At 37.7% G+C, this 18,138-nt stretch overlaps 1 protein-coding gene across 1 annotated transcript in view; it reads left to right on the top strand.

Annotated features, from left to right (window-relative positions):
• The window catches only part of LOC126371762 (BMP and activin membrane-bound inhibitor homolog), a 71,447-nt gene that overhangs the window by 35,341 nt on the left and 17,968 nt on the right, over positions 1 to 18,138 (top strand). The window contains exon 2 of the mRNA XM_050017119.1: positions 16,939 to 17,113. Coding sequence (XP_049873076.1) covers positions 16,939 to 17,113 — 175 coding nt within the window. The remainder of the gene's footprint in view (positions 1 to 16,938; positions 17,114 to 18,138) is intronic.

Here is an 18,138-nt window from a genome sequence, read left to right as displayed (position 1 = left end):
TGATTATATCAAAATGACACATTTGTGCTCTTCCAGTAAGTTTCACAACATTAATTCTTTTAGCATTGAGAAAGATTTTCTATATAGATTAATATTATTATAAATTTTAGGAAAGAGCGGTGCCTTCTTTTTTTACTGGCTTCTAAAACACATTCATTCTTTTTTTCAAAAAATTTTTAGACGATATAAAAGTTTTAAGTATATTATTATTATTATCTACTGAGGTACATTCAGATTCTTCGCTTATTTTAGTTCCATCTTTATTTATTTTTATCACTGTGCAAATGATTTCAATTATTATTGTAAAAGTCTAATCAATCTCCGGCGTACTTTCATTAGTGAAGTTGAACATTTATGTTTCATTTACATGATTTACCTATTATTTACATCAACAGACTTCCGTTGAGACGAGTTTAGACATCATTCGACATTATGAATCAAAATTATAATCGAAATAACATTTTAAAGACATCAAAAAAGCAATTTCGGAGACATAAAGCTACATTAATGGATCTGATTTTTAATAAACGGCCGGTATTAATTTGTAAGTAGATGATTAAAACAAAGATGGCGAGTTTATCACCACCCACGCTTCTATTATCTTATTTAATTCGATACATTTATAATCTAAATTCAATCAAATCGAAGCATATGTTATTGTCCTCTGTCTGATTTATATTTCGCGAGTAGGCGGTTATTGATGGCAACCATATTAATTATGTTTTCGCCTCTATTAAATTGTTTAATATTAATTGGTAGAAAAGTGCTGTCGGGTTTTATGTAGATTTAGTAGGTATTTCGTGGTTCAGTGATTTATGAGTACTTGGCTGTTGGCACAGCTTTACTTATACTATTAAATCTTATCATTTTCCTTGTATCTATTTGTATCGGAACGGAATATAGATAATTCAGCATGAAGTTTAAATTAAACAGAAAGATCTTCGAAATTATACAAAAAAACTATTCAGAAACTATTATTGTATTTTAAGTGCAAAAAAATTTTATATTTCAGGTTAGGTAAGCGGTCCCTATCAGAAACGGAATAACGCTAGGAGATAATGATTTAACAAGTGACCTTAACAACAAATTTTGCAATTCGTAGTTAACAAGTGGCCGTAACAACAAATTTTATAATTCGTAGTTAACAAGTGGCCGTAACAACAAATTTTATAATTCGTAGTTAACAAGTGGCTGTAACAACAAATATTATAATTCGTAGTTTACAAGCGGCCTTAACAACAATTTTAACATAACTCGGCTAGTTTGGAAGTAGAATATTATGTAAACGTTGTTTAGCTTTGAACTAAATCTATCTAAAGTTTAGATCGATTCCAATAAATTTTGAAACTGCCCATTCCCGCCCACGCTTCCCATATTTGGTACATTCTTCTTTATGATATAACACGATGTTTTTATTATTTAATTTAAAAATACGACTTTGTAGGTAAAATATTCAGAAAATTAGGTATTCAATTATGTAATTATAATAAACTGTAAATATGTCAACCAATCAATCAATTTATGCAACTCATGTTTTTTAATTGTGTTGTTTATAAAATGTGAAATAGTTTATAATGGGAGATTTTTTTTATAATTAAAAAATAAAAATAGTTCTCCATAACTCGTTAGATGGCGCTTAACTGCGCGTTACTGGGCCATTGACAAGATGCGACGAACTAATAAGAGATTGATTTCTTTTTCCTTATTTTTACTTATTTTCAAAAAAAAAATTGTTCGTATTGTTTTATGATTTCAAATTTGCATCGAAGAAACATTTTGATCATTGGCTAATTGTGAAGACGAAGCCATACATGAAAAAGAAAATCTAAGAAAAACAAAAATACCTACGTGACGTTTCGTTCCTTGCAGTAACCTACCAAGTTCAACGCCATTTATCCAACAGCGAAAAAGAAAAAGAAAATCCCTTATTTCACTATTTTTTTTAAATATACTTACCAACCAACCGAACCGCTGAATTGAAGCAAGTATCTTTACCACAATGTCATTCGAAAATATGAGACTTACATGCGTATGATAGACGGTAAATTAAGCACAATCGGCGGACTTATTCTGAAGAAGCAATTTCGTCTTTACATCCTTAAGGCGATACGAAACAACAAAGGCAAAGCGGCCTCTATTCCTGCGGCTAAAGCCAACCATAGCCTATTATTTGTATTTTCTTTCCTACAGTAAATATTATACCAATCATGTGTCATTATGGTCTAGGGAACACAGACCTCTTTTTCTGGTTCGACATTAAAATAATAACAAAACATATGCCTTGAATTAAATTATCATTTCTCGACTCACATCCGTCGATTAAAACCCAATTTGGGACCTCTGAATTCGAAAATTGGGTTTGAACACGACTCTACGTTTCACAGGTAGAAAGGGACCAAATTGGCCCGAAATTATAGACTCTGCTTTGCGGTTAAGACGTTGGGACCTCAAAGATAGACATGTGAAGTTTTATGGCAATTTACGAACCTTAACTTTATTGTAAAAATATAACACAAATAGGTAGAGATAACTTGTTATTTGTGTAAATATTTACAAAATAATTAAAACAGATTTTGGAAAAAATGTTACCTACATAATTTAAATAGTTTTTTTAATTTAATTATTTAAGAACTAAAGCTAAAAGGAATATATTTTTACATTCATCTAGACCCAAGGCAAGAGGGAAACCACTGCCCTATTTTTCCCTAAAAAAGTATCATGGAGAATGCTACACCGACAAGAATGTGGCTCTTAGTGATGTGAATTACTAGGTTCCGGAACCCCTCCGGTTCATTGAGGGGAGGCCTGTGCCCAGCAGTGGGACGTATATAGGCTGTTTATGTATATGAGGTATACGTCGCACTACTGGGCACTGGCCTCCCCTCACTAAACCGGAGGGGTATGGAGCATACTCCACCACGCTGCTCTACTGCGGGTTGGTGCACGTGTTTAAACTTCCGAAGCACGGAATCATCTTATTTTTTTCAGACAATCAGGTGATTCAAGCCCAAACAAAGGGCAGTCTCAAAAAGTGATTTCGACAATGTCCCCATCGGGAATCGAACCCGGACCTCCAGATCGTGAGCCCAACGCTCTAACCACTAGACCACGGAGGCAGTGCGACATATATGGGCTGTTTTGTATGTCTGTAGTGTGTATATTTAAAGCATCACCTATGAATGGCTGCTGCACTTTCATGAAGCTCCACCTTAAGTAGGTCCCATAAAGGACATAGATAGCAAATACCTCCGTAGACATCTCAAGGCAAATGGTCGATAGATCGCTGTCTATTCGCAGCTAAAGGGCTTTAAATTAAACGGATCTTGCTCGGTAGCGAGTTGTAACTACAAGAATGACAAACGAGGCTCCTTTAACGTCAATTAACTGATTGTAAAGGATTAGGTGGTATATATAGTGCTTCACTAGCCGCGTTATAGGTACCTACAACTACGTTAGCTAGGTACCTACTGTGTATTTTAAAAATAGAAATACTCTTTATTATTTGGAAATTGTCTCTAGTTCGTGATATACATAGTGCTTCACTAGACTCGTTATAGTTACCTACAACTAGATTAGCTCGGTACCTACTGTGTATTATAGAAATAGAAATACTCTTTATTATTTGGAAATTGTCTCTGGTTTTCTTCTTCTATCGTTTGGGTTGTGAGGTGCATTACCAGCCTCATCAACATCTGTAACGTACTGCAAATCACCGTATTATTTGCAGTACGTTACAGAGGTTGATGAGGCTTATATTAACATCTAAGGATAACGAACACTAATGACGCATTGTTTACAAAATTACCTTACATAAGTACATAATAAATCGCATCCCATATTCTCACAGCGTAAATCGTTTTGATTTCCTCGCGTATTACCGCTTAGCAAACAAAGAAGCTATTAAGGAAAACAAAGAGGATCCGGCTGACAAAAAACTTGGTAATAATCACGCTATGTTCCTTGAAGGCACGCAATCAAACTGACCCTTACAATTAGAGGAGTCGAGCGAAATCGTGCATAGAACCTCCTTGATAATTTAAGAATAAAACGCCGTAAGTAATTCTCATTTCAAAAGCGCTTACGTCGTTACCCTATTACAATTGTAAACTCCTTTTAAAATTAGAACGGCATATGGAACTCATTTTACAAGGGAACTTACGCCTTTATTCTTTTAAAGGCAAACTGACCAGTGTATAAGAGACGCGGTTGCATACAGAATGTATGGGTTGAAGAGTTTTCTCTTCTGGTAGGTTTATGTCGGTAGGCGGGTACCCCATAATCAGCCTGTAGACTCTTTGGGAGCGGTCCATGGTGATTATAGGAGGAATTTTACGCTCCTTCGTTAGTCCATCAAATCATAGGCCGCTAAGCCGAAAGGCGAAACGATTTTGTGTCATTTTAGTCAATTGGAAATGTATTTGGGAGTTAATTGTCTGTGAACTGGATTTTATGTGTTTTAATCTGGTTGGAATTTGGAGGTAGTATTGTTGCTGTAGAAAAACAATAGTGATGATGATGATGTTGAAGCCTGATTATTACACGGGACTTCATGTTTGGATCATAAATGATTATCACGTGCTCAGTGGTGAAGAAAAACATCGCGAGGAAACCCACATTCCCGAGAAATAGGAATGTGACCTAACCTGTATTGGGCTGGTTTTCGCGGGTTGGAAGGTCAGACAGTCGATTCTGTAAAAAACCGGACCTGTCAAATCCTCAGGTTAGGTAAGCGGACCCTGTGAAAAACGGGATAATGCTAGGGAGATGTTGATGTAAGTAACGTCATAAAAATATGTCAATAAGATGCTTTTTGTGCCTTAAAGTATCACCACCTTATCACAAAGATTTTTTATTGATTTCTTAATATAATTTCATTATGCATCTTATTACTACTATACGTAGATAGAGTTATAAAAAAAAAAGAAAATTACGCATTCCATCGCCTAGACAAGTTTTTGCCCGTATCATAGAAAAAACATACAATTTACCAATTTATAATCCATCCTTATTATTATGCGCTATTATAAAAGATAAGTAAACGCGAATGACATTAGCTGAGTAAAAGGCTAAATAAAAGTTGTTTTAATCGACCAGGTCCGGCCCGGGGGGCAGCAAATAAAATTAAAATAAACACATTTTTATTAAGTAATACTTTTCTTAATTTCTTCATAACCAAAACAAAATTAATTAAATATGAGCCAACTTTAATTTACTGGTTCATATTTAATAATTATTTAACAGATTTGCTGTAAGTTGTCTTTGATTACTTGTGGCTCTGCCCACCCCATTAGGGATTACTGGCGTGAGTTTATGTATGTATGTTAACAGATTTTAATTTAGGTGAAAATATATATGAAACTAAATCCCAAAACGAAAGAGGACGGCTTTATGTCTAAAAAGACATTCCTTTGAGAAGAAGATATGATAGCCTACAATCCACTTCACCTGGCCCTGGCGCCCGTATCACCTGTTTAGGCATACTGCCAGCTAAGGACGACAGGCGAGGGGCGCTAAAGTCTACAGTTTACTTGGGGTCGCTATCTTAGGGCCCCTCTCACTACATCTTGGTGGCGCCACCTTATTTCGCTATCGATTCATTCTTTCAAATATTATCCTCACTGATAGAGGCATTTGCGGAAAGAAATGAAAACATACCTATTTTAGCGCTATCTTAACTCACTATCTATCTATCGTGTGGGTTGTGAGGTGGAGTACCAACCTCATCCACCCTGGTCCTCCTGGGCCTCCTGGTCGTCAAATTTTATGCTTGTTGATTACCCGTCCCTTTCCTTTTCGGCGGATAAGAAAATTACAGATATAACTTAAAATAAAATTAGATGATGTTTACAGGAATTAGCACCAGTATCATAATTAGGAACCCGTTATTATGTGTTTTAATTACTTCTGTTTTGTTCTCCGCCCGCTACAGCTTATCACTTGAACGAGGCTTAGTCAAATATTACTAGTAAATGGAGGAGAGTTGTTTGTTTCTGAGCATCGACGGCTGCAGCCGTGTTTGGACTTCTACTTACAATCTTAACTTAACATAATGTAAACGATGCTCTACGTGGGGCCATTCACTACTTGAAAGTACATGTTACATTGTTAGATGAAACCATTCCAGCCAGTATTTTCATTTGTGTTTGTATTATCTACTCGGCCTGTATCCACCCACTGCTGGGTATAGGCGTCCTATTTTTCACGCCATCCTTTCCGGTCCTGTGCAAGTCGCATCCATTGCTTTCCGGCATACCTCACAATGTCATCCGACCACCGGGCTCGTGGTCTGCCTCTATATCGCATACCATCCCTTGGCCACTATTCAGTAACAGCCTTAGTCCATCTGTTGTTGTGTTCCTTTATTAAGTTTAAATAAATTTAATACAAACACAATCGTTTAACATCTCAATAGCCCCGATTCCTGCGGACAATTCCTAATTTTATTTTAATTTATACCCGTCATTTTCTTATCCGCCCAAATGGAAAGGGACGGATGACTGAAAACTGTTAATTTTAAAACGAATGAGGTAATGAATGAATAACTCGAACGAATCAAATATCTCGCTGGTATTTAACTTGATTGACGTGTACTGTCAACTTAATTCTGTCGGGTAACCGATAGATGTAAAAATTTTTAGAGGGTTGTTTCAGATTTCTGCTTCAAATTGACGTGTGTTCCGTAAATTACCCTTACCTTTCTTTTTCAGCGGATAAGAAAATGACAGGTATAACTTAAAATAAAATTAGACGGTGTATACAGGAATTAGCACCAATGTATTGTAAATCTTCCAAAAATATATACCTACATGTAATTCAATATAACCATTTATTACCTCGAATGTCTAATCAACTCGACGGCGATAATTACATTAACATAATTAACTAACTTTTAAATTCATCCATACAAATCGTCAATTTTAGATAATTAATTAACTAAAACTCGCTTCTTTGGCTTCTTTTGTTGGTGTCTTTAAAACTACCGATGACTATACGACTGTTAAGAAGCCATAGTTATAAAAAATAAAGAAAATTGTATAATACATAAAAGATGTTGTAAACTTCCCGTTGCTGCTAATTGCCGCCAGCTATTACAAAGTTTTATTAAAAAACCATAAATGAGAAAACTTGTCGAAACGCCGAAGTCGTTGGGACAAAATTTATGTCTCTATAATCAGTAAATTTTAACCTATAACCTTTTGTCTTAACCTCAAACTTACTTTAATATTATACAACTGATGTAACACGCCTATGTTCGAGCGAGTAGCGATTGTGATGTGACAAAAATATTGATTTCTAATTTAGTCAACTTTACAATATTATAGTGATTTTGGGACACATTTATATACATCGATATTCTACTTCTTTCTTGGAGTTTTAGATCTCGGGTGGAAAGGAGAAAAAGCAACGCATTGAATTTATTAAATAAAATACGCCCAACGGACGAAAGAAATTAAAACAAATAAAGTGTCGAATTTCACTGTAGTGAACTATATTAATTGTTAATAAAATAGATACTGCGATTTTACTTTTAAATAAATAAAATAATAAAAACTATTTAGTCCGTTATGTTTCGCTTTATCGCTCTTAATCAGCCAGATGCCTAAAGTTGTCTTAAGTAGCCATTACCATAATCAAATTTCCAAACTACAATAAATTTGTAAACAATACAATAACATTATACATTGTCTAAACTAATCGAAAAATACATAATTATTCGAAACATAGCCAGATATCTGTGGCCACTGACCTCTAAAAGACACTATTTCATTTTACCGCTAAGAAAAGTGGTAATAGTCTCTACCACTCTTAAGATAAAGTCTTGAATAATAATTGGAGGATTAATTGGTGGTAAAAATAAAATGGGAATTTTTAATTCGCTATAAATAAAGCCAAATTCCACAAATATCGTTATTCAACTCATTAATTGCATTCGAAATTCAAAAATAAAATTTTCATTTTTAATTTATGCTGCGCATTTTAAAATTGCATTATTATAACTATTTAGTATTCGACTATTCGACTTTTTATGCTGTCGATCGATTACGCTTAGGTTAGATTCTCGTTTGCGAAGATTAATGTGAAGTTTTAGCTTTCGCGTGCTTTTACATTCGATTATATTCGCGATTTTATGTTAATTCGATTTTATGCTAAATTAATATTCATGATAGGAATTTCCTTCTATTTATTTACCGTATTACTTTTATGTTTAGAGCATTTATTTAGTTTTTATCTAAAATGAGCTGTAAAGACCTGTTTACTATTATAATTCTATTAACGCCATTCGAGTCAGAAAGTATCTAATTGAATATTCATTTAAACACTTTTTTCTAAATAAATTTTGAAAGTACGGTCGGCAACAATGGTATCAGTTAGAGTTCTTTGATTTTACCAAGTTGACTTATACACATTAGTTGCCTACTGTACAATAAAAAGTCATGCAGTTCATCGAACCCCATTGCGCTATAAATTCGCGACTGGGTAATTAGCGTACCGTTAGCGCATAGCTCATTAGGTACATTAACAAGTTTCTAAGGCATCACCCTAGGGTGTTACTTATGCACTCGGCAACAGATGTAAAACAGTCTCGATTGTCGTTAGATATTCTAATGCACTACGTGCTTGGTCCGTGCGCCTAAGTTTTTTTTTCTGTCCGCTATCAATTAGATAGACGATTAGCGCAGTAAGCAATGCTTATGTGTTAAAGAAGGGCTGTTATTTTTTTATACCCTTGTATTATGTTTTTCAAGTTATATTTTTTGTAGGGTCCACAACAATCTTTCTTTCCCGATATACATACACACGTACGGTCACGTACTAATATGTATACACTTTGAAACCATGTCACATTAACTTTTTTGACAAATTAAACCGTAAGTCTCATTAAATGTCAAATATGATAGTGCGAAAGGGTTCTAAAGTGTGTATATGTTAATGCTCATGACTGAACCATAGATACATATGGTAAATTATGGTCTTACGTTATCTTATACAGATACATACAAACATAAACTCACGCTTCTGATCCGTATAAGGATAGGCAGACCCGCAAATCGGAAGAAAACTTAGCCAATTGTAATATAAAAAGGGCTTCGATCTTGAACTTGATATGAAATTGTGAACTTTTTGTTGATCATATTTGAAATGACGATATATAGCAACAACAATATAAAAGTGTATCACCCCTATATCGCCGAAGGGGTTAGGTAGCTACCTAACATACTTACTATAAACCTCTGCCTATCCCCTCGGGAATATTGGCGTGATGCTATGTTATGTTGATATACAATCATTCTAAAATATTATCCAATATTTCTCAACATAAAAAGTTCACAATTTCATACCAAGATCGAAGCCTACTAAGTATTTATTGTTCAAACATTTTATCATTGTAAATTATATACATAGAGCAGTTTTCTATCATCACTTAAGAGCTTTTGCTGCAAGCGAGCCAGTTTACATCATCAAAGGATAGTATTATTAAATTCCAGTGCATCAGTGGTGTATAATCTTTGAATATTAGCATACTTGCGTAGTATGCTTCAGTTGGCGAGTTGAGAACATCCCTTTGAGCGGACCGACTGTGAAATAGGGTTGGCTAGAGTCGAATAGATACATACATACATACATAAACTCACGCCTATTTCCCACCGGGGTAAGCAGAGACTATAGAATTCCATTTGCTTCGATCCTGACACACTTCTCTTGCTTCCTCCACATTCATCAATCGCTTCATACACGCACGCCGGTTCAGAGTAGATCGTATTGAACCTTTTCTAAGGACATCTCCAATTTGGTCATCATAAGTCCTTCTCGGTCTTCCTCGAATAGATATTTCGTTATATCTATGTTGTAGTCAAAGGCCGATATCGATAATAGTCAAAACCTCGTAAGTGCATTTTTGATTAATGCCATTCTGCCATTAGCCATTCTCCAAAAACTCGAAACTCGTAGGACTAACAGAAAGCTCGGTGAGGTGTTGATACTTAGTTCATCTTTCGATAGATTTTCTTACCTCTGACTTCCTCAATCGAGATATAGTCGTGATCTTATGACACGCTAGTTTAAAACAGGTAAAAAAATACTTTCCGTTAACCTGGCTTAATTACTACTTACATATACTTATGTTGAGGGAAACCACTGCCCTATTTTTCCCTAAAAAAATAACATAATAAACGCTACACATACAAGAGCGTGGCTCTTAAATTAGTGATGTGTGATACTTATGTTTATTTATTGGTCTTGTCTGACCGATTTGTCCGCTGTTATTTACCGAATCTATGTAACAAACTAGGTTAAAAAAAATACTAGATTGTATCACGAAACTCATTTTACACAGCCCTAAAAGTAACGCTCTCCTGAAACGGAGTGCGTATGCGCAAATTACTCGAAGGCACGTCTAATGGCAGCCACGCCGCGTGTTATTATTATTATGAAGTGTTTATGGCAGCTACAGATACAATAATCCTTCTGCTTTAGTTTCCAATTCTAAATAAGGAATATCTTCTATTAAACAGAACGACTTGTTCAGTACAATAAGTTATTTTATAATTTTTCAATAAGGTAACATTTTACAATAGTCTCAATGCGCGGTAAGAATTGGATCTGTCAGAAGTGTCAAAGTACGTCAGCTAGTGTTGTGACGTTCATTAGCAAATGATGTATCAATCGATATTGGGTCGATCGATTCATTTCTATCTAACACTACTAATTTGGTAAGCGTGCAATTGTAAGTATATTATGCCTACTACAAATTCTTTATTTCGAATGGTCATTTATAATTATAAATGATCTGAACGTGAAATATTTAGAAGAAAAATTGAATTGAAATAATAAGATTTTCTTATCGTCTTAGACCACGATTAACCTTCATACAGCTAAATAGGTAAACAAAATTCATTAACTAGACGAAAGTGTATCAAGAATGCACTCTCAAAGCAACGCAACTTTTTAATTCGCTATGTATCTCCGTTGCCATGGCAACCGTGACGTGGCTAATACAGTCATTAGTGCAGCGGTGGTGGGGGCATTCCGCGCGTCTTCCACTCTTCACCGCCGCGGCCGCATTCCATCGCTGGTTCTTTCTCCACAGCGCTTGCCAAGAGAATTTCTCTATGCGCATTCCGACAAACGAACCTTGCCCGCAAACGCCCGCAATGCGATTCGATACGACTGAACAACGCGGAAAAATCTACCCGTAATTCCGCAGCGGAAAAAATCGATTACAAAAAATGCCAATTTAAATTCAAAATTGGAATTATTCGTTCGCAGTTTAATGAGCGAAACGGTGTTTTAATCGCTTAACCGAATCTGATACCCAAATTGTTCTTCCAAAATAACATTTATTTGTGAAGAATGTAATATACACGGGCACCTATTAATAGTTTGCTCCAAATATTTTTTCACGATCGAATTAAATCGAAAGGCAGCGGATAAGAGCGGAATGCGGTCGCTGTTGAAACATTGATTAAGCTTTTTGTGTTACCATTCATTCTCGTATCTTGAAAACATTTTAACATACCAATGGAACGAGATACGAGTCAGCGAACCGAACTTTCCACAGACAAAAGGTGTTAATATTTCACACGTCTAAAAAGGTGTTGTCACGAATACTTTCAGTCAACAAATGCCACCTATGACGGGTGACACGTCGTAGTGGACAGCCGTGTCGACACTTGTGACACCGGCCAATATTTACACAACAAATTGAAACGGTAAATCTCGAATAAAAACTCAAAGGGTTCAGTGTTTATGGAAAGCCGGCACGCGTCTCCAATCAACTACCAGATGACAGAGAGCTGTTATGATTTAAACGACATCCACACAGAGAGCTTTAAACGAACAGCATTGTGCATATGACATTTTACGGCGCCCACACAATCGAAAAGGGGTATCTCTCGATCGCGGCCCATTGGACGCGGATTTAGTCGTGAGTAAGAAGCAGGGCAAAAAAACATCAACGGCCAGGTAGGCAGCCCATTGTGGCCTAACGATCCGATGAATAGTCGATTCTCCGGCGAACAGGTGGCGCTCCTACGTTGAGTTTATCGGCGCTAGTCACTTCCTCAGTTTATTTTGCACTTTTAGGAGTTCGACGAACGCGTTTCATTATTCTAATGTTATTCGAGTGGCGTGAAAGCGCCTCGATAACCTCGCCGGCGGACGTGGACAGAATGAGCGATAGATAAACGATACCTAGATCCCGCATTCCCGTGTCCTATTCAATATAACCTCTGAGTCTATTGTAATAAGGGCTAGAGACACGTCGGTGAGTTCAGCAACGCAAGCCGACTCATTTACATGACGCCGATGCGAAAGCAACAGGCCGACGACGATGTTATTCCTAAAGTTAATCAAACGTTACGTCATCAGCGTTTCTAAACGAGGCACCGCATGTGGCTCAAGTGGATTCTATTAGTGAATACGAGGGCTTAACGTGCGAATGAGCAATTTTCCGAGGAAGTGATCTTAACTCGTTACCGCGCAGACGCTCTCCATCATAACATCGCATTTATTTGTGGTCCCGTCATACAATGCCCGACATCTCGCGCCGTTAGGACCGCTATGTAGATAAATCGTTTTCTCACTTGAAATGGCTGTAGCAAAGGCGATTTGCTGGAAATCGCGATTATCTTTGCGATTTGTCAGGGTGCAGTTACCGCAGGCCCGGTTACGGCAATCGGCTATGAAGGAAGTGCTTAGCTTTAACTACACAGTATCCTAAGTCAATTTTAATATTATTTTATTAATGCAGTTTGAAACTGAACCTAATAGTCCACACTATCCGTCTCAAATTGGTCTAGTATAAGTAAATTATATTTTCTTGTAGTCTCTCAGTATATAAACGCGTTATAAACGTTAAAGATTAAAGGTGAGTTAATAAAATTATCCAGCGTTTGCGAACTATCATTGAGTTAAACAACCTTCTCGCTAAACCAAGCATAACCGTGCGAGCAATGAAAATTATAAGGTATTTGGACCTCACAGCTAGAAGCGGCTTTGTTGCATGCTTCCTTGTTGCGAGCGGCTTAATGCTCGATCTGGGCGCGCGATAGCTGCAGAAACGCTAGTCGACCCACAGCCGGCTGGCATTCCGATGGAAATTGCCCGCGGCCGCAGCACCGGCGCCCGCGCACACCACCACACCGCGCCGCCGCAGCCGCATCGCATAATTACGCACCGACGAGGACATCCATTACCAGAGATAATTCAGCGCGCAATTAGAGGATGAGTCGTGATTCCATCGGCGATAAACCCCGCACAACCAATATAAATTAACTATGCTCACAGTTATTAAATATCCCTCCAGGCGGCTCTTTAGCTCGCCGACTAACTCCACGCTCGATCGCGTTTCACCATATTTAGAACGGCTAATAGCCGCAGTACCAACGCCGCGATAATCCCAGAAGCTACAAATCAAATCGTCGAAATTGACAGCCGGCAAATAGTTTCGAATAGCGGACATCGGAATGCCAACAAGGCCGCAATTCAGCCTTGGTTTCCGCGTCATCCAATCAGCATAAAGCCTGTTGCTGGCTCCAATCTGTGTTGCGAGAAACCGGCTGCGGCGCGCGCCACAAACATTATTAACGTAATAAAGTACTAGATAAAATAGTCGGACAGCGTGTGAACGGCAAGAGAAAGCCGTTGTCGCAACATTAGTTAGTCGCTTATTACCATGCGAGTGCCGCTCCAGCGGTTCGGGGCTCGCGTGTTTGATTGCGCTCCCAGCGAGCAGCGGCCATAAACGACCCATCTCGGTAATAAGCTCACTAAAATAGTTTGTTATTTCACGATTATTGGGAAACTTATTTACGTCAATCAATAATAGCGGCAGTAAAACTGAAAAGCTACTCGGAACCTTCACAGATAATCTGACGGGAATAGCAGTCTATTTCTGAGCGCAGTAAACATTATCAAACCCTCGATCTAAATTGAATGTACAATCTGAAATGAGCGAAATGCTGTGAAGAAATGAGCGTTGTAGTCGGAACTTGATATCCGAAGGACTTGGTCTACTGCAATGGAATTGAAGGGACGTGTAGCGTGTGTTATCTCGTTAAGGGATCAGCCTCACCGCGCGCGCGGTAACATTTCAATCGGGATTTGCGAAACCGGCTCCCGATCGCATCGCCCGCCTCTTTAAATATTTACTGAGGAACATATTGGCGAGTTATCTTCCTTATCTTTGTTTTTGAAGATTTCACGCATTATTTTCTACATAGAGGCCTCTTTATTGAATGTAACTAACTATTGAAGCGTAGAACTTCAAAGTGGTTCAAAAACATCAGGCTCAATTAGTGTTAGAAAGAAGAAACCCGAAAATTAACACCTCATTGACTGTGGCACGTGGCGGAGGGTGACCGACGGCTGGTGCCGTCAGATTATGCGCGGGAGTCCAAACAAACGATCCCCAACATCCGTGAAGGCGCGCTTCCAGGGCAAATGTGCCGTGAAGATGCGTCGGCGCCGCCCCTCCATTCAAACAGTAATCTGGGGAAGTGCTCAAGACTTATGTGAACTCTACAACAAAAAGTTCCAGAAGGATAAGGAGCACTCTCTTTTATCTTATAGTGTTTTATCCCATACTTATATCCCAACTTAGAGTCATTAGTTCACCCATCTCTTTCTACTCTCGCTTCGTCTCATTCCCTCCCGTCTCCGGAGGGCCATTTATCAATCCCAAATAACATGCCGGGACCTTTTTCGTTTGTTTGTTTATTTTTTATTTACCTTCCTTCGGTGTTCCGTTTGTTCTTTTTAGAGAATTGATTGTAAAGCCGGACTAATGGGAGTCTGTCTATAATGTAAGATGCATTGATAACACTAATTGTATAGCTAATGAGTAATGTAATGAGTAAATACTAAATGAGGTATTTTTGGGATCGGGTCAAGTTGAAATTAAAACAATCGATATAATGAGTCGTAACGTGAAACTGAAAAGCATAAACTTTAATGCCTGCAATAGATTCTCTTTCATAATAAACGAATGCGGCGTTGCAATTAATGGAAGCAATTTCGCGTGCAGAGGCTATTAAAGTTCGCTATTAAAAGTTTCCAATTTCCCTTGCGCAGGAGTTCGGTTATTAACTCCGTACGTCTTGATCTTTTTGCCCATTGAAGCGGGTTTTTTATTCTTCTTTAATTATTTATTTATTACCGGGCGCGGCCTCCCGCCGCCGCTCCGAGGACTTTATTTGAAACAGCACGAAAGGAATTCTAGAATTTCTTGTCTGAATTCGGAGCTCGCATCATTAACTTTTTACTTAAGTTCGTCCAACTCGTCAGTTTCTCTCCGTAAATAAACGCTCATTTATCTCGATAAGCATTCTAATTGCCCTTTAAAATTTGATTACCTCAATCTTTAAAGTTTCGGGTTTTTATCGAGATTCTTTATCGATGTCCCAGTCAAGCGCATCAGTCGAGTCACAAATCATACAAAAATTAGATTCGAAAAATCCCTGGGTTCGTGGCCGAAAAAGGTATTTTAGAGATGCCGAAGATCAGGGGGGGTCTTCCTTGACTTGGTGAGGTTAGTCGAGTAAAGCAAATAAACCGGCGTCCCTCTGAAATTAATTTCGTTTTGTTTCATCGTCTGGAGCCGAGGCATTTACATTGAATGCGGTCGGAGGCTGGCCGTTTGTAGGATATTTATGTAGAGGCCCTCGGTGTATGACGCGCGCATTATTCATATCCATACACATACACGGCCAGCTGCATGTTATTTTTACCGGTTCGATGCTTGTCGTCGGGATTTGGTTTTTATTACCTAACTGAATGCAAGTCGGGCGCTCAATTTGCTTATTTTTATGCGACGTTGAGAAAACGTCACGTTTGTTATTGTATTGTTAGACAAAGACATTGTTTTTAGAAATTGTGTCTTTCTTTTTCAAACGCAAATTATTTTATGCATAGCGCGTTCATACAGCTCCGTATTTTATAGTGATTCCTTCAAGACTACGATTGGATGTTTATAGGTTTGAAATGAAATACCAATCCTGCCATTGCCAATCGTTGCAGCGTTTAATTCGTGTTTATTTACACCGTGACTAGCGTAGGCGTTGATGGTTTTACCTTTATATTGGTCGCTGAAACTGTTTACACGTTGGCTGGCTTCACCCGCAGATCGAAACACATCAAATTTTACGACACTATCAGGCGCCACGACGACGAATGCTATCATCGGATCAACTGCATTCTGTTTAACATTTGCAATTGCAATTTCCTGCACAGTCTTAACTGGTCAATAAATCCACAGTTTATTTCTATAAGTTTAACTGGCGTCTATTTGAATAATTAACGCTTTACGATGGACTAAGATTTTTATCTGCGTTTGAATTTTGATTTTACACTGATTCTGGGTTCGGAGATTCCATCCACGACGTTTAAGTACGTATTAGCAATCGTTTGTTTTGCATATCTACTTCCTACTGTCTAGAAGTCATTTATTTAGCAAATTTTCTTTAACACTAATGTATCATTTACATGAAGAGGTATAATAGTAGGTACGCGGGGTCTAAACAATTATATCTGTTGACCTTTTGAGGTTAATGCGTGAACCACAAAGGGGTGGGTCAGTAATGATGCAGAGGTAGAAATTATCCCACGCCTCTTTGGAAATTACTAATCAAGTTTGAATCTTCCGCCGTCCCATTGTAATTTCATGGCGAAGTTATGGGTTGGTTAACTTTCAAAAGGGCATAGTTGCAAACCCTAGACATCGTAAGTCAATAAAGATAGTAAGGCAGCTCATGCGTTTTTAAATAAGTAGGAGAATTGAGAGAGTTGACGAGCATTGAGCATGACTTGCGCGACTTCGTCTCCTCGACCATCGCACGTTCTGCAAATAACCTGCAATGTCGAATCTTTGTTAGAGATTTTAAAATTGTTCTCTTTGCGTTCTTCAAAAGAAGCCTTAACTTTATTTTTCTTTTATTTCAGATCTGAAAATCGAGAGTGATTCGGAGGGAGTGCGTTGTTACTGCAACACGGCGCAATGTGTCAGCACGGGCTACATGTGTCGAGCGGGCCGCGGCGGTGGTTGCTATAGCGAACTGCCCGCGCCTCGCCGGCCGCATCACGCAAGACACGGTTGTCTTCATCATCTGGCTGATACGTGAGTATTTTCTCATCTTCTTTAACGTCGTCGTCTTCTTATTATTCTTCTTTTACAACATTACAAAACTTTTTATTAAATAGGACACAAGAAGTTTAATAAGCGGTCATTAGGTATAACTTCCTACTTATTCGTCATCTGGCTGCCGTGGTAGTAAAAAAAAAAAAAATAGTTTATTACCTCCACAACATAATACATAGTAATAAGTAAAAAAAAAAACAGTTAAAAGTCTGCAGCTTTGTAACAAGTATGACGATTGCTGTACACTAAAAATAGGAAAGGACCGAATCTAGAACCCTGAGCTGCACTATCTCACAAGATTTACGTTGTTTCTTAAATTGAAACTTCTATAAGTATTGAACCTCAATTGAACTGTCAAATGACAAACGTTATTGCTAAAGCGTATAATGACGGCATAATATACATCATACTCGAGCGTCATCAAGATAACTGACACAATCGTTAAACATAAAACATACATTTACAGGCAAATTGTGTTCAAAAACATCCTGATATCAATCTCATTACGGTCTTGAAAACAAACTGCATTGGAATACGATCCGACAATGCCATTCACTTTAACAGATCTTATCACGCCTCATTATTATACAAGTCACACTAATTAGTATGCCTCGCGTCCCCCAAAAAGGGTCTTCGTAAATGGACCAAACATCTTGAGGAATTTAAACATCCGTGAAATACCGACCGGTAGCAACAACCAAAATTTATATGACAGCAAATTGGATGTCGTCTAAATAGTATCATTATCAATACAATTTATTTAAATTTACCCATATTTAATGGCGGATTTCTACTTTAATCCTTCACGATTATACCGACATCTCGGTCGTCAGTTTTTATAGCATCATAACCATGATTTGTTTTTGATGATGCCACAGACGGTTTCCTGCTTTTCTAGTTAACTTTCATCGTGGAATTAATTAACTATTCTTTTGTTGGCCGCGCTACATGCAACGTGCATTGTCATCCATCAATTCTGCTTATCATGGTGGAACTCGGCCCGC

Source organism: Pectinophora gossypiella, chromosome 13 (assembly GCF_024362695.1).
Source record: "Pectinophora gossypiella chromosome 13, ilPecGoss1.1, whole genome shotgun sequence".
Classification (NCBI taxonomy): domain Eukaryota; kingdom Metazoa; phylum Arthropoda; class Insecta; order Lepidoptera; family Gelechiidae; genus Pectinophora; species Pectinophora gossypiella.
The sequence above is the reverse complement of the archived record's forward strand: the minus strand, read 5'-3'. Positions and strand labels throughout refer to the sequence as shown.